General features: G+C 42.1%; 1 protein-coding gene across 3 annotated transcripts; it reads left to right on the forward strand.

Annotated features, from left to right (window-relative positions):
- Window positions 1–1678: 1678 nt before the first annotated feature.
- Window positions 1679–24498, forward strand: CASS4 (Cas scaffold protein family member 4). 3 transcript variants are annotated; one of them, XM_086622884.1, is made up of 7 exons: window positions 1679–1860; window positions 14650–15078; window positions 18265–18369; window positions 19442–19591; window positions 20787–22121; window positions 22949–23008; window positions 23734–24498. In XM_086622884.1, the coding sequence occupies exons 1-7, from the start codon at window positions 1816–1818 to the stop codon at window positions 24145–24147; spliced, it is 2538 nt and encodes an 845-aa protein (XP_086479010.1). In that variant the 5' UTR covers window positions 1679–1815; the 3' UTR covers window positions 24148–24498. The 3 variants fall into 3 exon arrangements, with proteins under 3 accessions (XP_086479010.1, XP_009982596.2, XP_086479011.1); XM_086622885.1 differs by lacking the exon at window positions 1679–1860 and adding an exon at window positions 5595–5613; XM_009984294.2 differs by lacking the exon at window positions 22949–23008.
- Window positions 24499–24753: the final 255 nt, after the last annotated feature.

The following is a 24753-nucleotide window of genomic DNA, read 5'->3' on the forward strand; positions in this document are numbered from 1 at the left end:
CTTTTAACTTGTAGTGTGGAAATAGAATTTTATTCTGTTAATGCAAAAACATCCCGAAATTGGCACATTTCTTTCTTTTCATATTGTGTATCATCTTGCTTGAGGGCAGAAGTTTGGGGGTTTCTGTTTAAGAAATAAGAGCTGGAAGAAACTGAACTCATCCTGTTTAGGTAGATAACACAGCCCTGGAGTGAAATAGTTTAGTACTATAACATCCCAGTGGTACTCTGGTAGTTGAAGGTGGTTGACTGGGGATGAGAATGAGAGAGGTCAAGGCTGCTCTACAGCATTCAGAGCAAGCACACGTGGAGTACAGGAAAGAGGAGCCATAACTACATCTTGGAGAAAAAGGTTGTGCACACACATGGTCGTCCTGTTAGACCTGCATTTGATGGGAACACATCTTTTTCTCTGTGCAAACCTGGAAGTACCAAAGTAGTCATTCTTCAAGAGAGGTTTCACATATAGAAGCTGTATTTGATCCACTAAATTCCAGTGCAGCCACTTGCCCTTGACAAGTTTTGCAGTCTGTATCTCCTGGTAGCTACATCCCAGTGAGCTGCTCCACTCCGAGAAGCACAGTCACACTTGGGATTCATCGCCTCCTCAGGAAAGTCTCCCATCACCTGCCTAAAGGTCTGTTGCATCCATCTGGCACGTAACCTACTCTTGCCTCCCCTTGGTGTAAACTGTCGTGGAAACGTGGTGAGGTGATGCCGCAGCTGATGCATCAGGCCAGCCCGATGTGTCAACCTGAAAGCAAAGCGACATTGGAGACAGACCATAATTGCAGTTTTGTATCTTTCGGCCTTCAGCATTCCTTGGCAGTCAGTAACTGGCACACAGCTCTTGGGAAAGGCTTTCCTAAAAGGCCACTTCTGGAATTGGGCTTGTTTGCCATCCATTGAAGCAGATTTCAAACTTTCTACTTAAGGGAGCATACTGGTCTGAGACACATTTCTCATTTTGTGGACACAGAGCTCTGTCTTTCCGCCAGAGTTGCCCTGTAAGATTGAATCCCAGGAATAACTGAAGTGCAATAAAGGAAAATTAGTTAAGACAGTTTAGTTCAGGTTAGGAAGTTCTCCGTGGTGGTGTAAGGAACGCTTCACATGTGCTGCAGCACAACTGCTCTACTCGGTGAGCGGGATATCGCAGGACAGGAAGCAAAGCCCACGCGTTTCCTTGTGTACGTGTTTAAGCCTTGGTCAGCCAGGAGAACCCTCTCGCACTGCGCTCACCCCCAGGCTTGCACAGTAATGCATAAGGTTTTCACAAAGCCCCTTTATAACAAAAAATTTATCGGTGCCATAAATGTTGAGACAACTTCGGAAGGTGTGAAAAAAGTTGGCTTCAAAATGCCGGATTGATACGACTGTGGCGGTCTTGTTTCTGTCAAGCGTTGTGCAGCCTCTGGTGGCACCGTAGTATTTTTGTATTTGTCACATTTCTAAAAGAGGAAATACAGGAACATGTAGCAAAACAGAAGGGTGAGACTTCTGGCTGCGGTTAATTGCGACAAGTTAGTGACACACAGATCAAGGAAAATTCCACTTGCAGACAGACTTTTTTCCGCACTTTTAGACGCTAACAGGGCTTCTCTGTTTTGCGTTCTGTTCTTTTTCATCTTATCTGTTGTCATAGATACTGTCTTTCATGAGAGTCTTTTCTACGAATTCCTAAATGCTTTTAGGGGTAGAGCTGTCAGATGTGCTTTCTTGAGACGTAGTCCCTGACACGCAGTGACTGCGCGAAGCCGAAGTCTCTTCATCCTGCGGGAATTATCTGCATTGCTCCAAGTGGCACTGCTGGTGAATGACAGCAATGGAGAGCAACGTCAGAATCCACGCAACTGCAAAGGTATGTCTGGGTTTTTGAGTACGGCATATAAACAATTAAGAAAAAAGGGTCTTAGAGTAGGGTTTGATGTTTGAATTCAGCGTGACGCTTGGTGGTGTTGGAAATGTTTGGTATTCTCATCTCGAGGTGGACAGAGGGGTCTTCACGATGCTCATGTACCACCTCCCTGTGCTTTTTGTCATGACAAAATTATTAACTGGAAGAAATGTCATCTTTCTGAGAACTGTGAATAAAGTAGAATTCCCAAATAGCAAATATCTGTGAATAAACACAGTCATGAAATAATAAATATATACCTTCAGGGTTCCACCTGTCTTACTGCTATCCTGCAGTAACATTTCAGGCACGGCTGTATTGTCAGAGACTTTCAGTGACGGTCCAGGTGACCTGTTGCATGACAGATAATTTCCCTACGTTACACACAGAACAGAAGAAATTTTGAAGCATTGTATTTGTTTCTTTTGAAAGACTGGACCTAGTTTATAAGTTTTTTTACATTTATTTGTGTATTCATATTGCATCTAGTGTAAGTTTATATATACACATAGATAAAATAACCTGCTGCAGCTGTAAGGGTTAGAGAATGCTGAAATCTTGATTCAAAGTACATATCTTGATTGTCCTACTGTCTGCAACTCTAATAAGCAGTGCAATGGAATTATTATTTTCATCCTGGATTATGATCTCAGTGCCTACTGTAAATAAACTGCCTCCTGGAAATTTGATAGAAAATGTAGTGAGGGAGAAGAGCTTAGTACTATCTCAATGAGTCATTCTTTTGCTCTTAAAATTTTCCTTTGAGGCATGTAAAGAGAATGTATTTTTCATGTTAAGTCATCAGAAATTGATGCAGAACATTTTTAATTTCTACACAGAGAAGGGAATTTCTATTTATAGGCATGAAATTTTGAGTTTTCTTGAATAAATAAGTATTATTTATTCTAAAATAATAATAGTAAATTATTATTATTATAAATAATTTATAATTTATATACTAAATTATAATATACTAAATAAAAGTAATGGTAGCAAGCAGATTTCCTGTCCTGCTCTAAGATCTTTAGACACAGCCATAGCACACCCAGTTAAACTCAGCTGAGTCACCACTGAAAGTCAAATTTATTTCTGCTGTGTAATTTTTGAACTGTTTATAAGGTTCCTACTGCCCCAGCAGCACTGTTTATTGTAATATTCAAATGTTATACTTAATATGAAAACACTAAGGATGTGTTTTTTCTGTTATCTGGACTTCTTGAAGCACCATGCGTCAGCCATCAGTAGCTTTGCTGTGACAGGTAACGCTTTGCAATTAGTACTGTGCCCCAACTATTCCACCTTCCCAAGGAAAACTGTTTCTGAAAATGAATTCAGTATATGACCACAGCCAGAGAAATGACGTTGCATCCTTCTTATTGCGTACACACCTGCGTCATAGTCTGCACAGGAAACGCTGCACCTCCTGGTGCAATCAGAACACAGTTCGCATGACAGGCTGCGCTTGGGAAAGAGTTCTCATTCTGTTTGACATCTTCTGTGCTGTGGCCAAAAAACAGGAGCATTGTTTAAACACACATTAAGTCGATAGAAAGTTTGTCTCCCCTTCCCAAACGCCCAGTTCACATATTCCCATCTTGTCCATAAACAAGCGCGTGAAGAACGATGTGAGATTTATTTCTGTGAGCTCCTCAGCACCCAGGCATGGTGCACCTACAGCCCCGTGGCTCTAGAGTGCCCATGGTCACCCCCCAGTCTCCATCTCAAACACCTGGGAGAAAATATGTGTTTAAAAATAGGATTTGCCAGAGCTGATATATTGAGCAAGGAGTTACTGAAATAGCCAAGAGGAAATACTGGAGACAATGGCGAAGTCTCCAATTTCCCAGGCCTCAGACAATAAATTTAGGGCTATTCTCAGGGATGCAGTCAGGTGGAAGCGGAGTCGAGGCCCAGCTTTCCTGGGGAAATCTTAGAGGTAAAACTTTAGTTCTGTCATAGGCAAAACAATTTTGACCCAGGGAATTTTCATCTCATTTAATTTATTGCCAGTTAGCACAAACTTCTAATCACTGATTTGAGTGATTGAGAAAGAATAAACCATGAACAATTAAGCAAGCACTTAAGTAAGCATCTTTCCTCCCCCCTCCTAGTCTCAACTTGCCTTATTTTTGTTTGGGGTACACTCAGTCCACCCCAGTTCCTTTAAGGAGATGACGGTGGCACAGGAGGTTGGAGTTGGGGGAAAAGCTCTCTGGCTGCTGCTCTGTGATGGTCGCCCGTTTTCTTCCACTCCTCTGTGCCTCTGTCCCTGCCCCAGCGTGGGTCACCCACGGTCTGCAGAAGGTGTCCCTGCCCCGCCATGGCAGGGGTCCTGCCTGGGATTAATTCAAGAGAACATCAAATTGTGTGTGAAAGTAGTTTTGTGGCCACAAGTTGTGGCTTCGTTACTTGTATTTCTGGATCATTTCAAATGCTGGTAGCACCTCAAAAATGCCAAGTTGTGGCTTCGTTACTTGTATTTCTGGATCATTTCAAATGCTGGTAGCACCTCAAAAATGCCAGGGTAGTACGTGAATGGCTGTTCTTTATCTTCTGCATGAAGTGGAGCGTTCAAGCTAGTTAAACTGCTGGTTGTAATATTTAACAGAAAAAAAAAAAAAGAGGAAGAAAAACCTCAAAGGCATTAACACGAGCTGCTTTGTGCCAGGAATTCTTTCCCATTTGGACAACTGTCTTAGCTGCTTGTCTGCTCTGAGCCCCAGCCCAGAGGTGTATTTGTTGAGAGGTGATTTGGTTGAGAAAGCCTTTTCAACTCAGCATTTTCTATTCAAGATGCATTGCTTTCCTAGTTACGTGATTGTGGGTTTGGGAGTGAGCATCTAATTTTCTAATTTCATTTTGAAGCTACCGTGGAAAGAGGAAGGAAAAGACTTTTGCCAGGGGAAAGGCAGTGTGTGAAGGCAAAACCAGTAAAAGTTTGCAAACCCCAAGTTATTCACAAGTACAAAGCAGTAAAACCTGTGCATTTGCATAAGCATAACCTGAGCAGAACTGTTGCTGAGCAAATAGCAACTACGAATATTTTTAAATAACACTATTATTTAATAATATTAAATATTTTTTTAAAAATAATCAAATAAACAAAACCCTTCAGCTGCAGTTAACATTTAGCTTTGCTCCTCAGGTTTTCTGCCTCTGAAAAGTAAGATTATTTTGCAGGGATTTCTGTAACTGCAAAGGACATCAGTTTTCTACAGACCTGAACGTGAAAATTTCAAAGTGTATCAAACCACTTTTAAGAACAAAAAGAAAATCAGGAGTGAAAAAATGATGCTGTAAAAAGTGCAAAAATGCTTCAAAATCCAATCCTCACTTTCTGGTCCATCTCCACTGCCCCGTGTTTTCCTGTTCAGATGCAGTTGCAAAGCAGAAAAGGCGTTTCCCTGGGGGTCTCTGCAGGGGGGACATCTGTGTGTCCCGCACCAGGCCCTCATTAGCATCAGCAGCTGCAGGCCAATTGCACCCTGCAGATAATTTTGCTATGTAATTAGCTGCTCTCCTCTGGGGCTCCCAGCAAATGCAGCAGGAGGTGGAAGGAGGTTGGGCATTTGCTCTTCAGGCTTCTAGCCAGAGCCTTGAGTGCTCCTGTCTAATCCACCAGACTGGGCTGGAAGAGAAAGAGCTGGGGGAGAACATATCCTTCTCCTTAGGTGATGGAGTAACAGGGAAACGGGACACAACAAAATGAAGGTCAATGTGAGTACTACGTTATTTTACTTCTGTTGCAGTTAACTTAATGGCTTTGCTCGTTTCATTTGTAGTGGATGTGAACGTAGTGGAAAATCTGCATCTGTCAGGATTGCTTTTCAAAGCATGCTCTTGATCTTATTTGCATATTGCTAACAGAGCACAGAGACTTACTTTTTTAAATATAGAATATAGTCCAAGTTAAGATGATAAAAAATGCTTTATCAAGAGCAACACTCTGGTTAAGAAGGGCAAGGTCTTGCATTGTGCATACTGGGCAATAATATGCCTTATTAAAAAAGTTACCGTAAATGACTTTGGCTGGCCATTAGGCTATCATAGAATCATATCCCTGGCTTCTTGTATTTTCTTGGAAATAATGAGCTTAAATGATTAGCACTTGAGTCATACAGTATCTCAAAAAAGGTTATAATTTTTTACACTGATTACTAGAAAACGGGTAATGGAAATCCTTTAACATCTTGAGTCACTCTTTGATGGAGAAAATGCCAAGTAATCTCAATATCTCAATATGAGTTATGTGAGCCTGGGGAAGTCTGTGCACTCTAGGATAATGACTGACCGTGTCCTGCAGTGCTCTTTGCAGAGAGAACAGAAGCTCAAAAGAGGAAAGAAGTGGCCGCAGTGTTCATTTTTAAGAAATACTCCCTGCTCTGGGAGGAGGGGGGAAGAAGTGGATGGATCAAGTCCCTTTTATAGTCATACATTAATGTTTTTTTTGCCCTGACTTCCAGCACAGCGCACACGCAAACCCCTGGCATTAGCATGCTTTGTGCTAAGCAGAATGTCTTTGGCTGTGAAACCAACGAGATCTTTCACCCGATGCCACAGCTGATCTCTGGCAGCTGTGACTCGGGCAGGGTCTGCGCGGTCACCGTGCGCCCCGTGTTAATGACAGGGGAAGGGGCACCCCACAGCTGCTACACGGGAGCCGTGGCGCACGCTAGTGATCAGTGCAGGTGAAAAACTAGCCACTTCTTTTCCCAGAAAAAGGCTAAAATTTCAGATAAATGCAACTTTGTCCAAAACAGTGGTCTTAAAACAGAATTAATGTTTTTGGACAGATAACTGCAGTGAGAGAGCTGTCGGAAGCGGCAGCCTTTGGGAGATGCGGCGTTGCTGCTGATTCATTATGAATCAGAGAACACCCACCCCTGAGCCTCTGCCTCTTCGGTTACTGTCACTTCTGCCACATCCAGGGAATCAGCAGAAACCCTGGTCAGATGGGATGCAGGGACACCCAAGAGGAAGAACATACAGCAGTCACTGCAAATGAAAAATTTGCAATTTGCTCCTGACAACCTGTCTTAGGAATTTCTTGCCTGTTCCCTGGGCAGGCAGAGGAAGGAGAGCAAGCGCCCGGCTCTAACGAGGCTCTGTGAAGCATCTATTGCTTAGGAGGCAGAAGGAGAAAACTCGTACTCATCAGACCTTTCTGTATCTTTAAATCCATGTTTGGAGTAAAATGTGATTAAAATACTAAAAGGTTTAGAAAAGTCAAAAAATAATTTGGTGCATATGGGCAAAAACTTTTGGACAGTAAGAAGAGCCAAAACCCAGAAATACATACACATTTAGTTTTTAAATACTGGGAAATGGCAGGGTTTTTTTTCCTTGAATTTGAGCGTAAGACCACATATGCACAAATGCTATGAATGGGAATGAAATCCTGATCACACTGAAAACAGGGTGGGGAGCAGAGGGGGGGCGTGTGTGTTTTTTGTTGGTTTTAATACAGCTATAATTTGATTAACTACTTTTGTGGAGAAAACAGATTTTGGGGAACATTACCAGAACTGGCTTGTAATTCCCACTCCTGCATCACTGACTAATGTGAATCTGTACAATTTCCATCTCAATGGTTCTGCCTGAAGTTTAAAAATTTGACCATTCAGAATTTAAAACCTGATGATTAGTACTCCGTTCCATCCTCCAAAAATCAATTAACCCTTTGAATAGGCAATAAAATCAAGACCTGACATCCACACCTCGCTGAAGCTCGTACAAAAAGATCTGAAACTTCTGTATAACAAGGACACTTATTTTCCAAAATACGCAAACAAAACAAGAAATAAAGTAGAAGCACCTTCTGCAAGTCACAGGAAATGTTGCACATCGAGTGGGACGTGCAAACCCCACGGCTAGAAGGAAGGCACAGGCATGTAGAGAAAGATCTGAGCATTTACGTTAAATTCTTCTTTCTTCTGTGAATGTTGGCCACGTGAACCCTCTCTACAATTAACTGAATTGGACAAAACTTAAATTGACAAAACTTGGTCTACTGTTCAAAAGGGACTTCTCTGGGAAGTGTGTTCCCAGCTAAGGGGGCAATGGAGAATGTTTATTTCTTCAGCTTTGTTCAGAGGTGAAGAGATTAACTGGACACAATTCTGTAAACACGTCAGAGGGTGTCATTGATGCATGAACATAACTGTTTAGCAAACACAACCCGCTGCCTTTAGTTGTATCTTTTCCTTCAAATATTTTAACTCCTGATTTCCTGCAGTAAAAGTACTTACACATATTTTTTTTAAATGTGCAAAATGCAACTGAAATGTATTTATCTTCATCCGCAAAAGAAACTCCTGTGACTAAAGCGCTCTCTCTTTTTTTAGATTATTGCAACAGTTTTTTTTAAGAAGCAAATTTAAGACAATAGAGGAAAAAACTTTTTTTTTTTTTTAATTTGAAATGCTGTGAAGTACTACAGTTATCTACGTATCACATGAAATAGTACATAGTAGTGAACCGGAGTTTCCAAATACAAACTAAGTGGGAAGAGGAGTACATAAATTATTTTGGCAGACTTGCAGGGAAGATGCTCAAATTATCATTTGATAATTGTGAAGGATTTTTCTAGCAGCATTTGCATATATTTTATGAGGGTGGTTGTTTCTGTTGATTGCACTCTAGGCTGAGGATAGAGATTGGGATAGGAAAGGAATCAGGAAATCTCAGTAATAGTGCTGGGGTTTTGCCTTAGTACATATTTATTATGTATATACAGCACAGATGTCAGCCTATGCGAGTGCTCCCATTTTGATGTTATAGAATTTTTATTACAGAATTGTACAATTAGCAGCTTTACTAATTCTCAATCAATTTTTTCCTTTTCTTCGTTAATAAACATGAGTTAAAATCTTTCACTCTGAAGACTCCTAAGGGCTGTTAGGTTTTGTAGTGGGAGTGTTGCTGGATAAGGACACACAAACAACAAAGATGTAAAAATTCTGATTTGTAGGGAGAGTTACTATCTTAACATCTGATCTACAATTCAATAAAAGGAGACACACTTCTAACTACACAAGAACTTTTCTTCACACCTAAGTTAACTGAACCTGTGTTACCAGAGGTCTTGTGCTGGAAATCCATTCAGTATGGTTGGTTCAATATATGTGAGTAATTTGCATTGGTCTGATGAGGCCATGGACTCTCTATGGGGGAGAACAAAGTCTCAGGAAGAGGATGCAGGGGATGTTTTCGAGGTCTGTGCTCTGTCACCATCTTTTTAAAGTCTGCTTAGGGAGAGAAGAGCAACAGCATTGTCTGCCGAGGGGCTTTCTCATGGGGCAATGAACTGGCTTTTAAGATGTTCTTTGTCTTGGGATATTTTTTTCAGGGCTGCTGACAGGGAAGAAGCAACAAACGTCAAAGAAGGAAAACCACTTTGATCTCATCTGTGTTGCTTTAGTACTTACTACATACTGGTTATTCTAAGGACACATTAAGGAGATCACATAAAATAACAAAGAACTATCCACAGCTGGCCCTGGATGGCATTCTGTGGATGATAGTGGTAGACAGCCAGTTTCCGCTCCTCTGGTAATAAAGAAAAAATGCAGATCCCACTGGCCCCAAAGCACAGCTTCCTCCTAGCTAAGCATCCCGTAAGGTCTCTGCGATCCTGGGAATGCAGTACTTGTTTATAGTTAATGGCAGGTCAGAGATGCTTCTGCTTACATGATAGAAAGGGGCTGCCACAGTGAGTCTTTGCATATGTCCTAGACAGCTGAAAGTGTAGATAGGGCCCGATTTCTGACAAACAGCCCCACATTAGATGAGCCAGAGCCTGTACTACAAATAACCTCACTCCATGTAACTGGAGATAGACTTGGTAGACCTTGGCTATCTGTGCTGTTGGATCAAGCACTGTCCTGCCATAAACCTCCTGTAACTTTGTCTATAAAATTGCTCCTACCCTTATTGAGATCACAAAATCTATTGGCCGAGACTCTTAAAAGTGTCTCAAAAAGATTTCTTTGGAAAGCAAATTGGAACAGGTTTGGCATCCAGTGGCTTCTCAGTAACTCTGTTCCTTAACATGGGCAGATGGAGTCCGTAGGACGCTGAGCTGCAGAGCTGTGGGCTGGATGCCAGTAAGAGACAGGGCACAGACAGGAGAGCAGCGGTTCCTTACCAGACCTCACAGTGCTTTGGCCATACCCACTTCACGGGAATATCACTAGGTGTTTAATTTCAGTGGAACATGGATATAACCAGTCTAGCTTTCATATCTGACCCAGCTCAGTGGCTCCAGCAGGTTTTTTCTAGCACTGTGGAATTCAATACCACCCTCCACTAGAAAATCAGGTAACCTATAGCCAGCTCTTTGCTGAACCAGAGCTACAGTGTGTTCCAGTGCTGGAGCCAGCTAGTTCAATGTTTGCTTTTAAGTATACCCTATAAAACACCTAAACGCATCAGCACCTGTGGTGCTCGGCATTGCTGGGGGTTTGTTACAGTTTGTGTTACCAGTGTTAGGCTGATCTTCAACGTCTGCTTCAGCATCCTGGGCTGATACTTGTTGAATCCACAGCTGGGAGCTTATAGGAGCAGTATTGCCTGTGTTCCTGTGGTGATAACGCTGCATAAAAGAAATGCTTCACTGGTCTCTTCCACACCAGCCCTGGTGCGATCAGGTCCTGAGAGCCTGAGTGAGCAACCAGGGCGCTTGGAAAGGAAACAAGAAGTAAAGGGGACTTACTAGTCCTGTAAACAGAGGAGCAAAGGAGAACAGTGAAATATAAAGGCAGACCTGTTTGACCTGGTGTTTTTACACCTTGTGAAAACATTCCTCCTTCTGGTTTTGGAGAGATCAGAATTCAGCAGAAGTTAGTTACTTCAGCAGTGTGGTGCTGCCTGCATTGTTTTTTCAACACATTGCTGCAACTTTCTGCCAGGCTGTGGGCACTGAAAATACGCAGAAGAGTCAGCTCAGGGAAGATGATGATGGGGGTTTTTGTTTTGTCTTAGTGGCTTAGATTTTTTATTTTTTTTTACATCCTCAGATTGCACTGCAACAAGAGGCTGTCTGTTGAAAGGGTTTTGCACAGGACCTTCCTGTAGTTTGCTAGTTATAAATTACTAATGTACTCTGTTGCACATGTTTCTACCTTTTGTGAATTCCTTCAGAGACTAGTTCCAAGTCAAAAGCATAAGAAATCTTCATTAAAATACCTTCCTAAGCTTCTCTACTCTTTTTAAAATGCACTGAAAAATGTCACCAAGGGCTGCAAGTTAGTTCAATCACTAATGCCTTTCACTGCCACCTGGAATTGTATCTGTACCAGTGGCTGGCCCATTATGCCAGTGATGGAGCTGGTGCTCCTGAAAGAAAATCATGACAAATTGAAATATGTTGCTGTGCATTTATGCAAAACTGAAACTCAGAGTGGATGGAAAATATTTGCTCTCCAATTCTATACTACTGACCATGTGTCCTGAAACTTGAAATTTAATTTAGCACTGCCTTAGACAGAAGAACCTTTGCTTTTCTGTTTTTGTTTGTATGGGTTTTTTTATTTTTCCCCCTTTTCTGTTTGAGAGCCCAGCTGACCCGCAGAGGTCTGACGGTCTTCCAATTCATTCCCATTCTGTAGTCTGGAGGTTGGAGCTTGTCTCCATCACTTCTCTATTTAAGGTCTTAATTCTTTTGGTTCCAGCCCTATGGATGGAATATGAGATGATCTCCGAACAGATTTCTTGTTTTAGCTAGGTCAAGTTTCCCAAAGTGTCCTATGGTTTCTTTGCATATGGTTTGCTTGGCTTGCAATTGAGGTGATTTCAGAGGTTCCTGGTTATTCCTGTTGCCTACTGATGTGAGCTCACATGCCCTAATTGGAGCTCTACAAACCAGAGACCACTTTTCAAAATTTGAACCACTGTGTTCTGCTTTGAATTGGTATCTTGCTGTGGGCTACTCACCCTTGGATGTTTGCACAGCTTTGCTGGCTAAACTGAAGGAATGTGTGCTGTGCTTCAAGTGAAGAGATCCCTTTGTTGAAAAGGTTTATGACTTTCACGGTGTAAGTTCAAAATTTGACTTTTCTTCAGTGTGAGTACCCCTGAATATATTCACCTGACTGTCAAAGGAAATGTCGGTCAGTTGAGTTTGGACCACCTTTCTGTGGAACATCTTTGCTGTTGAATGGAGCTTAGACCTCCCTCTTGCTTTCACTGATGTGGCTGTTCTCTCGCTTCGCTTGTTTTGCAGCAAAGCAGACCCAGCAATGCCTGGGAAAAGAGATGAGAGAATAGTTGGCATTATTTCTGCTGCTAATACTTGCTGCAGTCACGTTTTATTGTTGCTAAAGTGTCACTGATAGGAAGGGTACCTCCTCTCTCTGCATAACTTAGATTGTAGTTTACAGTAATTATTTGCAGAAATTCTCTCTGATGTGTACAGACCAAATTCTGACCTAGTGAAAAATCAGCATATTTACTCTAAAGCAAATGAGACTGGAAATTAGACTTGCGTAGTTTCATACATTGATTGGTTAAAGAACTAGACCCAATAACATGTTTAGTATGCTGTTTCCACAAGAAATAATTAGCTGGAGAAACGTCAACATTTAGATGCCTTTCTAAACCATACTGTGAGCTAAGTTTTCCTCTTTGCCATCTAACACACTAGACAGGGGCTCAGTTCCTGAGTTCAGGCTTCCTGGCTCTGCCACCGGTTTCCTGTGTGCGCCTGGATAAGGCTCTTCACATTTCAGTTGCCTGTTTGCAACAGGGCAAGAGTGTCCCTCTGCCTGCCCTCCTCGGGTCTGAAGGAGACGGTCTGTCTTTCAGGCGTGTCTGCGCAGTGCCCAGCAAGAACGGATCAAATGTTAAGCCAGATCTAGAAGTGTTGCTGATGAATAATAGGAAAAGTTGACTGGTTTCCTTTTTTTCACAATTGCAACAATGCCGTGTGAAGCCCAAACCCGCGCTGGGCTGTGCTCTGTGGTGGCATTCCTGAGGGCTTGACTTCAACACAGGTGGTCCAGAGCATCTGGCATTGTCCGAATAGAAAGTGGGCTCCCATGTTCGAGGCAAGAAGACTATTTTAACCAGGCCATGACACAAGGTAAATGGGACTGTTGTCCATCTCTGGCAGCTGCTGATGGACAAGCCCACGTATCATAAAAAGGCCATTGTTCACGGCCACTCTGACGAAGAAACGCATGCTGCTAACAACAGTCCGCTTCCATCAGCTGAGCTGACAAATTGGTTTTCTTCTACTGCAACTTCAAACCAGCTGTTGCTTTACAGCAAATGCTCTGGACAAAAATACAAGGCATCATGTTTCCTATTTGGGCACTATCTCTTTGGCCATTACTTGCACTTTCTGATAAGAAACTAATGCTGAAACGCAGCCAGTGTCCCACTGACTGGGAAGCAGTCAGGCTTATTCTAAAGCTGAAAGCAAATGGTATCTTGTCCTGAAAAACACTACATCCACAGCTCTCTCCATCCTTTGCACGAATGCCTCGGATGAATAAAGCTACCTGCTGCTACTACTATTCGTTCTCTTAACTGTCTTCTTGTAATGAGTAAGCAAATACTCAAAACAAATATGCCAAAAATAAAATGTGGTGATCTATGCACTCATGATGGCCAGAAATTTATGGGCTTCCTGAGACAGGTAGGGCTGCCCTGTGGTGAAGAAACTGGGAAATATGAATATTTGCTGTCTCACAGATTTTCTGTGATCTTAGGAAAGTCACTTACTCTATTTTTAACTTGGTTTCCTGTCTGAAAAAACGTACAGTAAGAGCACTCTGTGAAGATGCTGAAAGATATAGTGGCAGAACATACAGAGGCAGAAGTATTCAGATACAGGTGATGTCTGTGTGATGGAGAGAAACACGGACACTGTTTCGGATATGCTTACTTGAAGATCAGCTCATGAATGCGCTGACCTGCCATGAAGACTCACCAGCCAGCAGAGCTGTTCATTTGGTGTCATTGTGTGCATAATTAGATTTTTCCCTGAGCTAATGCATCACATAAATCATTAGCCTGGGATGCTTGGAATTGGTGGGATCCAATTGTCTAGTCTGGGTGGACACGGACACAGCTAGCTGGAGTCTGGGTCTTCACAAGTACCACAGCCCATCGCTGCTCTACAGTGATATTTCTGCCACTGGTGTTACCACTGGGCACTTATTAACTCCCTTAGCATTGATGTCACTGAGAGGTCTGTCTTCATAAGGCTCTAAGAAAAGAAAAAGTTTAAAGGAAAAGAAGGAAGGTTGGGGTTTTGTTTGTTTGTTTGTGGGTTTTTTAGATAAGAAATAATTAGCCTTTTTCATGTGCAGTTGAAGTCTCCAGGTAAATTGGGTAGCAGGCAGGGAGGCATGAGCTTTATTTTTGGATGGTTGATGCATTTTCTCTGCAGCTTCTGACAGAATTCACAGAACGCCAATGAGAAAACCACCTATTTTTCATATAGGGATGTTCATAATAGGTCTAAGTAATGAACATTAGCAATCTTTTTCAAGAGCCTTGGGGGAAAAGGTGGTGAAGAAGCATATTGCAGTAGTATTATTATCTATTTCCTTACTGCACTGAACACAACAGACACAGGCTGCAAACGTTTGGCACTCTGAAACCAGCGCTCTGAGAAGTGTTGTTTAATGTGAAAATGTGTGGACTTCAATGAAACTGAAATTAAGGCGGAGATGAACACCAAACCAGAAACTAATGAAGGTTTTTGCTGGTGTAACGGTGCGACGCTGATGTTTTTTCTCTCTCCAGAACACCTTGGCGAAGGCGCTATACGACAACAAAGCGGAGTGCTCAGATGAGCTCGCTTTCCGCAAAGGAGACATCCTGACGGTTCTGGACCAACACGTCATCGGCAGTGAGGGCTGGTGGAAATGCTCTCTCCATGGCAGGCAGGGCCTGGCCCCCGCTAACCGCCTCCAGCTCCTCGCCGCCTCTCAGGCTGTCCTGCTGCCTCCTTCCACCCGCAGCGACTCCGTGGAGTCAACAGTGGGCCAACAAAACATCTACCAAGTTCCCTCCGTCCCCAAGCCTACCGTGTTGTCATCCACCTATGAGAAGATGGAGGGCTGGGTTAAATCTCCAGCGAGGGTCTCTACCCTACCTGCCCAAGGAATCTACCAGGTACCAGCCTTGGCTGCACAGCTGCTCAGTGAAAGGACCCAAAGCTCAACAAACCAGGTAAGAATGTAAGCATCTGTAAAAGTAACAAATGTTATTAAAACAATCATTGGGAGCGGCGAAAATAATAAAGGCTGTTGGCCTGAGCGTTTCAGTGGAATTCACAGCAAAGCCATTCTGATAAATGATGTTTAGGAAACTCCCATCGGTTCTACTTCAGTTTATAGCATTGTGTGAGAAATGCTGCTCTGGGGAACAGATGAGAGTCTCTGTATTCTGTAGTCCCTCACTTTTTTTTGACAGTTTAAAGCAGCTCTAAAATAGGGCAGGAAGTAAAGAATATACCATTTGTTTGGAAGAATCTAGAAATGGTTTACAAACCTACTCCAAAGTTAAAATAACAAGATACAGAACTTTCTCCTCTGATGGTCTACAGCATGCGTCCATCTGGAATCCTCTGGGCACACTTTGCATCCATCTGCATAGAAAGATGATTCATAATTTAAAAAAAAATCACGCTTTTCTGTGCCATTGCTTCCTTTGGTCTAGTTCTTACTATTTCCAGCACCTCAGCAATCTCAGAGCACTGCTGCCACTCTCTTCTGCTACTCAAGGTTGTCACTACACTTGCACAAAGCAGGAGCACCTACTAGAGACGTACTGGAGGGCGCAGGGTTTGGTTGTGCAGTCTGAAGCAATTTCTCTCCCAGCTGGTTTTTGCTGCTGCTGAGACAGTGACCAGGATATATGGGATAAGAGCAGCCACCAGTGTCCCCCTAGTTACAGAGGAGAATTGCAAACCTAGCTTCTCTGGGTGTCATTCCAGCTGCCTGGCCTCTTCTTTCTCCCTGCTCCTTGCATTGGGTGTTCAAATGAAACATGTAAGTGGAAAACGTAATTTAACTAAATATTATCTCAAGTGTCTTAACACAGAAAAAACTTGTGCTTTCTTCAGCATAAAATGAATGGGGAATCTAGAGCAGGTGCAGATGGAATTCAAGCACAAGTTTTTGTTCAGTCTTATGAGCTCTTCAACCCTGACTGGCTCTTTATTCCATGTATGACAATCACGTTAGAAACGTTAACTGAAAAAGGAAAAGGAAAGAAATTCAGCCCAGAACTATACAGCCTTTTAGGCTGATTTAATGATAATTTGATGTATGGGACTTGGTCGGCCAGCTTTCATCCTGCTGTGCCAAAAGGCAAGTTATGGAAACCGAGGTGCTGGTTCCTTCTGTGTGGCAAACGGGTGCTGCAAAACAAACAAACTCTTCGCGTCTCTGGTGACTGAAACCTATTTTTCAGCGCTGCAGCTGCATGTTCAGCCTTTGTGTCCAGTTACCATAACTGCAAGCTCAAACAGAGAAATAGCTACAAAAGACCCCTCTGCACTTGCCGTGATCTGATTTCTCCACATTCCCAACCCTAAGAAGGCATTTGCAAATTGAATGCAAGATTGATACGAATTTTCCACATTGTGCCAGTAAATCAGGCTGAAAACGTCATCTCCTATTCTTTATCTGAATGAATGGCCCAACAGAAGAGCTCCACAGCTATTCCTGTGTCTGTCATTTCACGAGTTTATATACCTAAGCCTTGTTTACTCTAACAGAGCAGGAAAAAAAAAAATAAAAATCCTAGCCTGCTTTGATTACTTCGAAGTTCAGATTTGCCTGAGCTGCCTCTGGCACAGCGTCCCAGCTGTTACTACACCAACTGTACTGTGGGCTCACACGCCACGCACAGATGCTCGGGGTGAGCCGCCTGTGCAAGTGCAGCGCGAGCAGCAGCGCTCCGGACCGCCCCGCGTAGATCCGATGGGACAACTGGCAAAGTTCCTGGCATACTCAGCTGCCCTCTGAGCAGCTGGGTAGAGCCACTGTTAAGTCTTTGAGGGAGCTGATTGAAAGCAATAAACAAAACAAAATCCTTCAAAGCCTGCGTGTTTTCACCCTCGTTGCTTCTGCCTAATACACAGGGCACCTTCTTGCTTTACTGTGACTGAAAGTACTTTGAAAAAAAAAAAAAGTAAGATGTGATATTCAGTGAGTTTCCTTTTTGCTGTATGCTAAGTAAGATTTGTCCATCTGAAAACAAGCCTGGACTGAGAATGGCTTTCTTGTAAACCACTTAATTTTTACTCTTTCTACTCAAGGAAGTATCTTCTTTCATGCCTCTGTTTGCAAGCAAGGTGGCTCATATCGCAGATCGCTACAGGGATTTGCATTCACTCCTCATTGCCTTTCTTCAGAAGAGAGCTGAGAGCTTTTGCACAGATGAAGCAGGCAGCTGTAAAGCTGGAGTCTTGTTCCTCTACCATATTTCCCCTAAATTTAGTTGCTACAACACTTACATGATGGAGAACATTACCTCCAATTTTAAATAATTTAATGTTTCATTTCCAGCGGTGTTTCTGTGGGTCAGTAGTTTGCAGCAGTCCATTTATAAACTAGCTGTGGAAAGCTAGGCTAAACCCATGCTGAATGAACAAAACACAAAGTTTTGGGGGTTGATTTTAAAAAAAAGTCCTTTCCCAACATTTGTGTTTTGGCACCTTAACTAATTGTCCCACAGATCTGGTCATGGCTCTTCGAATTATATTCTAAGCAAACAGAAGAATTGGTCTGTAATTGACTACAGACGAATAATGTAATTCCCATATCAGGCTTCTCTGTTTATGGAGCCAGACAAGACATCGAGGTAACTATGATTGCTCCTTCTAAATCAGTCAGTCTTTCCTAACTAGAGAGAATCAGTTAGTCTTTCCTAACTGAGAGTAATGCATCTCAGTCTGTATGTTTTTGCTGCTCTTACTTCTGCTAAATACGGCTTGACCTAATGGCTCTGTGGGCCTGGAGAAGCAGAAATTCCCCCGCTTTCTTTTTTCAGTGGTTCTGCTTTTGGGTAGCCTAAAGATTTAAGCGATAACTGAAGCTGGATTTTCTCAGAATCTTTTCCCCCTCCTTGGTTAGTAAGGCAGATTGTGTGTGATTTGTATGTGCCAATTCTTAGTTTATCTGAAATAAAGCAGAAATGCTGGCAAAGGAGAATTACGGGGAAAGAATACCATGCCTGCTCATAAGGTCAGTTCCTGTCTATCACCATCAGTGAAAAGTTTCAAAGTTTTTAATCTCTCAAGAGTGATTACTCTAACAGTGGCCTATTCAACTAATTGAGTTTTCAAAAATGTCCTGTGCTTACTGCTCACTGCAGCTTTCTCATTATTGTTTTTTGTTCCCCTCTAAGCATCTGCTTACTCTCCCGAGAGCATGCCGGGCTTCAGTCCCAAACATCAGGAGTGAGGTGTACGATGTTCCATCCACACAGCGCCGGGAGTCCTTACTCACACAGGTGAGTCCTGCTATGGTCCCCCCCATGCAGCTGGGACCCTGTAGGACCTCTGAATAGATTTTAAGGTAAAGTCTAGTGTTTCCCCATTTGCTTTTTGTGAAATTTGGCAGCAAATCATCTATTTTTCGGGAAGTTCTAAACCTGGGAAGTTCAAAACCTAAAGCAGTTCTCTTTTGAATTTTAGCTGTTTAGAGAAATGTGTCTTAAATCTGGTACGTTTCCAATAAACACTTTTGGTTTTACCATTACTGAGTTCCAGATGAATTCTCAGTATCAGAGTGTCGACTTCTCTGCCTTGGTTTATCCATCAGGAAACGTACGTTTGTCTCTGTGTCATTTGATCAGGAAGATTTCAAGATGTTTACAGAAGAGTCACTAGCACACTAAACATCACTCACACCACCTGCCTCCTGGGCAGCAAAACACAAGGGATTAGATCATGTAACCATGACGCATCCAGGGTGAGGGCGACGCATCCAGGGTGAGGACAACACATCGATCACATCTACTGCTGAAGCGTCCTGTTACATGATCTTGCTCTTGATACCATGCTGCCCTGGGGAGAGTGAATGTCACCATGTTTCTTCTGCGTCTCACTGCAGCTTGTACAAGGTCACCAGGCTGGGACGGACGCTAGGCTCCAGCCCCATCCCAACACCTACCATGCAAGGTGTGTGTGGGACTGGAGCACATCCACGGAGCCTCCCCATGCATCTTGCCCTTCCTGGCAGCACCTGGCAGTACAGGGCTGAGCCGACTCTGACTGATTTATTATCAAGTTATCCACAAACTTCTTTGTGTCAGCCGCTTTGTATAAGTGGGGTGATCCCTGCTCAGACACAAAGCCAGGTGTGTAGGTAGCAGCTGCCTTCCACCACCCAGTGCCCACTGCCCTCCGTGCAGCACTGCAGGAAGGCTCTCCAGCAGCTCTCTAGCAGGCTGAGTTTGACCCATGCTGTCCAAACTAGGAGCTACGCAGCATATGGCCTGAAAGCCTTTGATTCCATCAAAGTCTTCAGTGGGCTCTAAAAGAATTGAAGTCAACCTGTTGTTTTTTTTTCCCTTTGACCAGAGCGGTGCCACTCCACCCACCTCACGAAAGGGCTCTGTGCTGGTCAGATCCACCGAGTGTTTCCAGGAAGACCAGAAGCAGCTTTACAACATCCCATCCAGCACAGAGAAGGCAGGAACTGTTATCCAGAAAGATTCACTAGTGGGCAATGTAAGTAAGACTTGTTGGACACGAGACAATAATCCGTCATTACTATGATATTGGGCATGTGTGCTGAACCTCTTTCAAGGTGATCACAGGGATAAGGCCAGCACATCTTCAGTGCAGTACTTTGTCTTTCATATTAAAGACATGAATACTACCTGGCTTCTGGATAGTCAAGGTATCTACCAGGACTAGGAGTACTACTACATTTACATTTGCTTTTTAGGCTGTAGGCAACAAGATCTCTTGCCTTAACTTCTTTTTATGACAGCGTGAAAAGCAAATTCAATACTCTACTGTTGTGGTTTAGTCCAGCCGGCAACTAAAAGCCACGCAGCCACCCACTCACCCTGGGGAATGGGGAAGAGAATTAAAGGGGAAAAGGGAAGGAGACTCATGGTTGAGATAAGAACAATTTAATAATAATTTAAAATTTAAAGTAATTATTATAATAATTTTTATATATGTTTATAATGATAATAATATATACAAGCAATGCCAACTTTCCTGAAGAGTTGTAGGATCCAAGAGAATTTTGACAGGCTCCTTAGCACATACCCCCAGGGCTGAGGTACAGGATCTCAGGGCAGACCATCCCAGCGCAGGAAATCTGAGGTTTCCTGGTCCTGTGGATTTAAAGAGAAGTGCTGTAGGTTCACGGCTGCCCCAGGACTGGAGATGCCAGTCTTGCAGTGACAGTAGGACTGGTGCTACCCAGAAGTGGGACGCTCATGTAAGAGCAATTGCTCATTGAAGCTGCCCTTCCTGACGTCTCCATGGCTGTTAACAATTGCACCAACCAGCCACAACAGCCTGGGAGCAGATTTCCTTTTGGAGACACAGTTTATTGTTGCTTCCAAAATCAAATTTTCTTAGAATTCTTTGTTCATGGGCAATTTGGAAAATTCTGGTTTTGGCCTGAAACACTCTTGTCTGGGTTCCCCTTCTCATACATCTTTTCTGCAGATGGGGAAGCCTGACCTGGCCGTTTTTTTCTAAAATTTTTATTACATAGTGGTACCTTAATATGTGCAGCTTGTGCATTTTAGAAAGGAAATAAAAACTATGGGTTAGCCTTTTTGTAGTGCAGTTCCATTGACATTACTGGAGTTGCATACATTTACATGCTCTAAGAATCCAGTTTTGTTTCTTGGTTCTTGTTTAAAAATACTGGTTTTAAATCCTCTGTGCTCTCTTGCAGTTATATGATGTCCCTCCCAAAAGAGAAACTGATGTTTCAGAAAATGATTCTCAGAAAAACTTCTGGGGCCATTACAATACTTTGCCAAATCCTCGAAAGTCAGAATGGATTTATGATATTCCAGTATCACCTGAAAAAACAGGGTTAAAACAAAACCCTTCTGGCCATTCCTTGGAGAACCAGGTGCTGTATGATAAACCACCAGCAAGGTACAAAGCGCTAACAACAAATACTGAAGCCAAAGTTGTAAATCCACAACTATATGACATCCCACCAACACAACGGAAATTAACGCTTCCAGATATCCGTCTCTATGATGTTCCATCCTCACGGGACGTGCTCCTTTTGCCACAAAATGGTAGCTGTGATATACCTCCAGGTCTCCTGGCTCCAAAGGCTGAGAATCAGATTCCTGAAGAGAATGTTTATGATATTCCAAAAAGTTTGCCCACTGCTTTGCAGTCCAAGAAAGAGATGGGAAAAAACAGCGATAGTTCTGGAGACCAAGCATACAGTGCTCCTCCACAGGTCTCAAGAGATGTTAAATTGGAACAAGACAGACTATCTGTTTCTAGTGTGGACAGCAGAAGCAGCACACTCTCTACGTTCTCAAATCATTCTGCTGAGTCTTCTTCTATGTCGTCATCAGAAGAGCCTGCCAAAGAAATTAAATTGGACCTTGAGGTAGCCATAGAGACACTGACTAGATTGCAGCACAGTGTATCCAGCTCGGTTGCCAGTTTAATGATCTTTGTGAGTAGTAAATGGAGATTACAAGAGCACCTCGAGAAAAGCCTTGAAGAAATCCATAGAGCCGTCGATCACATAAAGGTATCACTGGAAGAATTCTTGGCCTTTGCTCAAGTTGTAAAGGTAAATACCTCTTACCTCACTGATAACAACCTTCAGACCAGAATTAAAAAGCAGTTAGAAATTCTTGTGAACTCATTCCAAATCTTAACAGAAACAAGAGAAGCTATAAACAACTGCAACTGGTCACTAGAGGCTTTGGTCCTCAGAAAACCTCAGAACAATCCAGATGATCTTGATCGCTTTGTTATGGTAGCCCGCACAATTCCAGACGATATCAAAAGGTTTGTATCCATTATCATTGCCAATGGAAAGCTGCTCTTCAGAAAGAATAAGAAGGAGCAAGAAATGAAGCAATCAAAAGTGAACCCAGAATACAAAATGGCAAAGCAAATCACAGTGCCAAGAAGAACAGAAATAGATTCACTTCAAAGAAATATTCCTGATAATCCCAACCAAAGTCAGGTCTCTTCTGAGAAACCAAAAGAAAATGCCACTGACGATTGTGACTATGTTCAGTTACAGGTTAGTATAACTGGATTTTACTATCTATATTCCTGATCATTTGCAGATATTAAGCTTATTAGCGTTATTTTATCTTTGCGCTAGTGCCAAATTCAGTTTGCACTGCTTCCTATTTTCCAGACTTTATGTGAATTCAGGATTTTGGTAGTGTGTTAGATGGCATAGGTAGAACGACAGTAATTTCAAGTAATAAAGAGAACTGGCATTTGAGAATTTACCCAGGCAGCTGGCCAGCCAGCACTGAGAAAAGATTAAAGATTGCCCATTTAAATTAATTTGAGAGACAGCTTTTAGCTGGGGGATAGCAATTTGTCTCTTCTCTTTTGACTAGTAGTTCTCTTCTTGCCAGTACGTTTTGTTTGACTCGGACATAACCATATGAGAGGTGTTAACTGTCTAACTTGAGGTATAGAGGAAAGCATGCTTTTGTAGAAAATTTTGATTAAACAAATTAAACTCTTACTGTGAATTATCAAATTTATTTGTTAGAATAATTTTGGATGTTTTAGAATAATTCTTAAAATTACTGAAATGTCTACTAAGAATATAACTCTCTTGGTTCCACAAAGAAATGCTGGCTTGTCCTCTGAATTTAGGAAATGTCATTTTGTTGATGTGGGTTTCAGTCTTAGATCTTGCAGGATCAGACGCTATATTTCTACTTAGAAAAAACTACAGTTGCTTCTAATAAAAGTACCATTATTTTCCATACCACGAAAGCTGCATAGCAAGTAGTTATTTCCCCCTGAAATAAGAGAAAAACACATTTATATTTGAATATTTTATGTAAACCATTTCAACTTTGCTTTCATTTTGATTTGTAACAGGCACAGAAAATAATTTCAGGTAAAGTAGCAGCAAAGAAGAGTACAGATTCAAAACCAAAGGTATTTCTGATTTTGAAAACTTATTACTTATGAGGGCTTCTAGACCCTGATTTCTGTGCTTGCTATAATTTAAAATAATTTACATTTGGACACACATATCTACACATAGATATCTATTTGTTTTCTCACAGTTCATTTTCCCAGAACTTGTTCTTAGAATTCCTGCTGGAAACCTGTGCAAAACATTTCTTTTCCTCAAATGTAATGAACCACTCTAGTTTAAAGTTGTATTCTTTATTTGCGTGCCTTCATGTATCATTTGGGATAAGGCTGTGAGAGCTGGTATTTCAGAATATCTTGTAATGTGCTGGTACAAGGATTGACTCTGTTGTTGTTGCACAGTTTCAATCATTCACAACGTTCATGACGTCAGCACCACTAAAGATCAAGTCAGAATTTGTACTATCTGAAAGCTTGAAGTCCAGACTGTATAAAGGATTGATGTTTAGATACAGCACTTTGTGTGCTCTCCATTATTAAAATCAAATTTAGTGAAATTTATTTAGGGAAAGGACAATCAGGAGAAAACACCGCTTTGAAGTCCAGTAATTTTTGCAAAGAGAAATTATTGTAAAAGACTCCTGGGCTGGGGCAATTTGGAGACTATTAACTAACAAAACTTCCTGTAAGTGAAGAATGGTGAACAATTTAGGGTAGAGCAAATAAAGAAACAATCAGTGTGCCACCAAGCTGAGACTATTTTATTTTTTTTAACACTTTTCCAGGTTTTGCCATCTGCAAAAACGGCTGTAATTCAAAGCAAGCAGGACTCTGCAAAGAAAATCGCTCTTCCAGAACACTGCAAGCTGTGTTTTGGTGCACTTCACAAGGCAATTGGCGTATTTACTAATAGTCTGAGCAACAACCAGCCACCCGAAGTCTTCATATCCCACAGCAAGCTGATCATTATGGTAGGACAAAAGCTAGTGGATTCTCTCTGCCAGGAAACTCAAGAAAGAGACGCTCGGAATGATGTTCTCCACAGCAGCAGCCGGTTTTGCAGCCTCTTGAAGAATCTGGCTCTCGCCACCAAAAATGCTGCAATACAATATCCAAACACAGATGCTATGAGGGAACTTCAGGATCAAACTGAGGAGCTGTCCAAGTACACGCAGCAGTTTAGAGCAATGATGGAATGAAAGGCACTTTGCTGTTTTTATAAATTCTCCATTGTTATGGTTCTTTCTTTGATCCTTGGGCATGTGGCAGCCAAGGGGTCAAGTGCAGCTCAGTGATACCAACTTTCAGTCACCTCTAGAAACTCCTGCTGCGCATTTCCCTGGGTGCTGGTGCACTTTTAGCAGGTGAAGATCCACAGAACAGCAGATGCAAAAGAGGAGTCGTAGAATTAAATCTGTACATATTTCTCCATTGTTCAGATCCTGCCTGGAAATGTCATCATCTTAGTGGCTGGGAAAGAATGTTTGCTGTGTATTAGAGCAAAATTATTTTATTATCTGGCTGACTTCTTATTTTTCTAATTTCTACATAGGTCAGATAAATATATTTTCCTTTTTCTTTTTTTTTCTATTTGGATATGTAAAGTCTCTCTTTAAATTTTGCTGCACAATGTTCTGTAAGATATGATATCCCATTATCAATTGTTTCTTGAGGACTTAAAATTTGTAATTACAGTTATTTTATTTTATAACAGCTGCAAAGCTAACTTTTGTTCTTCATGTACTAACGTCATGAACGTATTACAGGACAAAATCTGGCAGGTACTACACATAGCCTAGATGGTG

This window comes from Tauraco erythrolophus, chromosome 18 (genome assembly GCF_009769465.1).
Source record: "Tauraco erythrolophus isolate bTauEry1 chromosome 18, bTauEry1.pri, whole genome shotgun sequence".
Classification (NCBI taxonomy): domain Eukaryota; kingdom Metazoa; phylum Chordata; class Aves; order Musophagiformes; family Musophagidae; genus Tauraco; species Tauraco erythrolophus.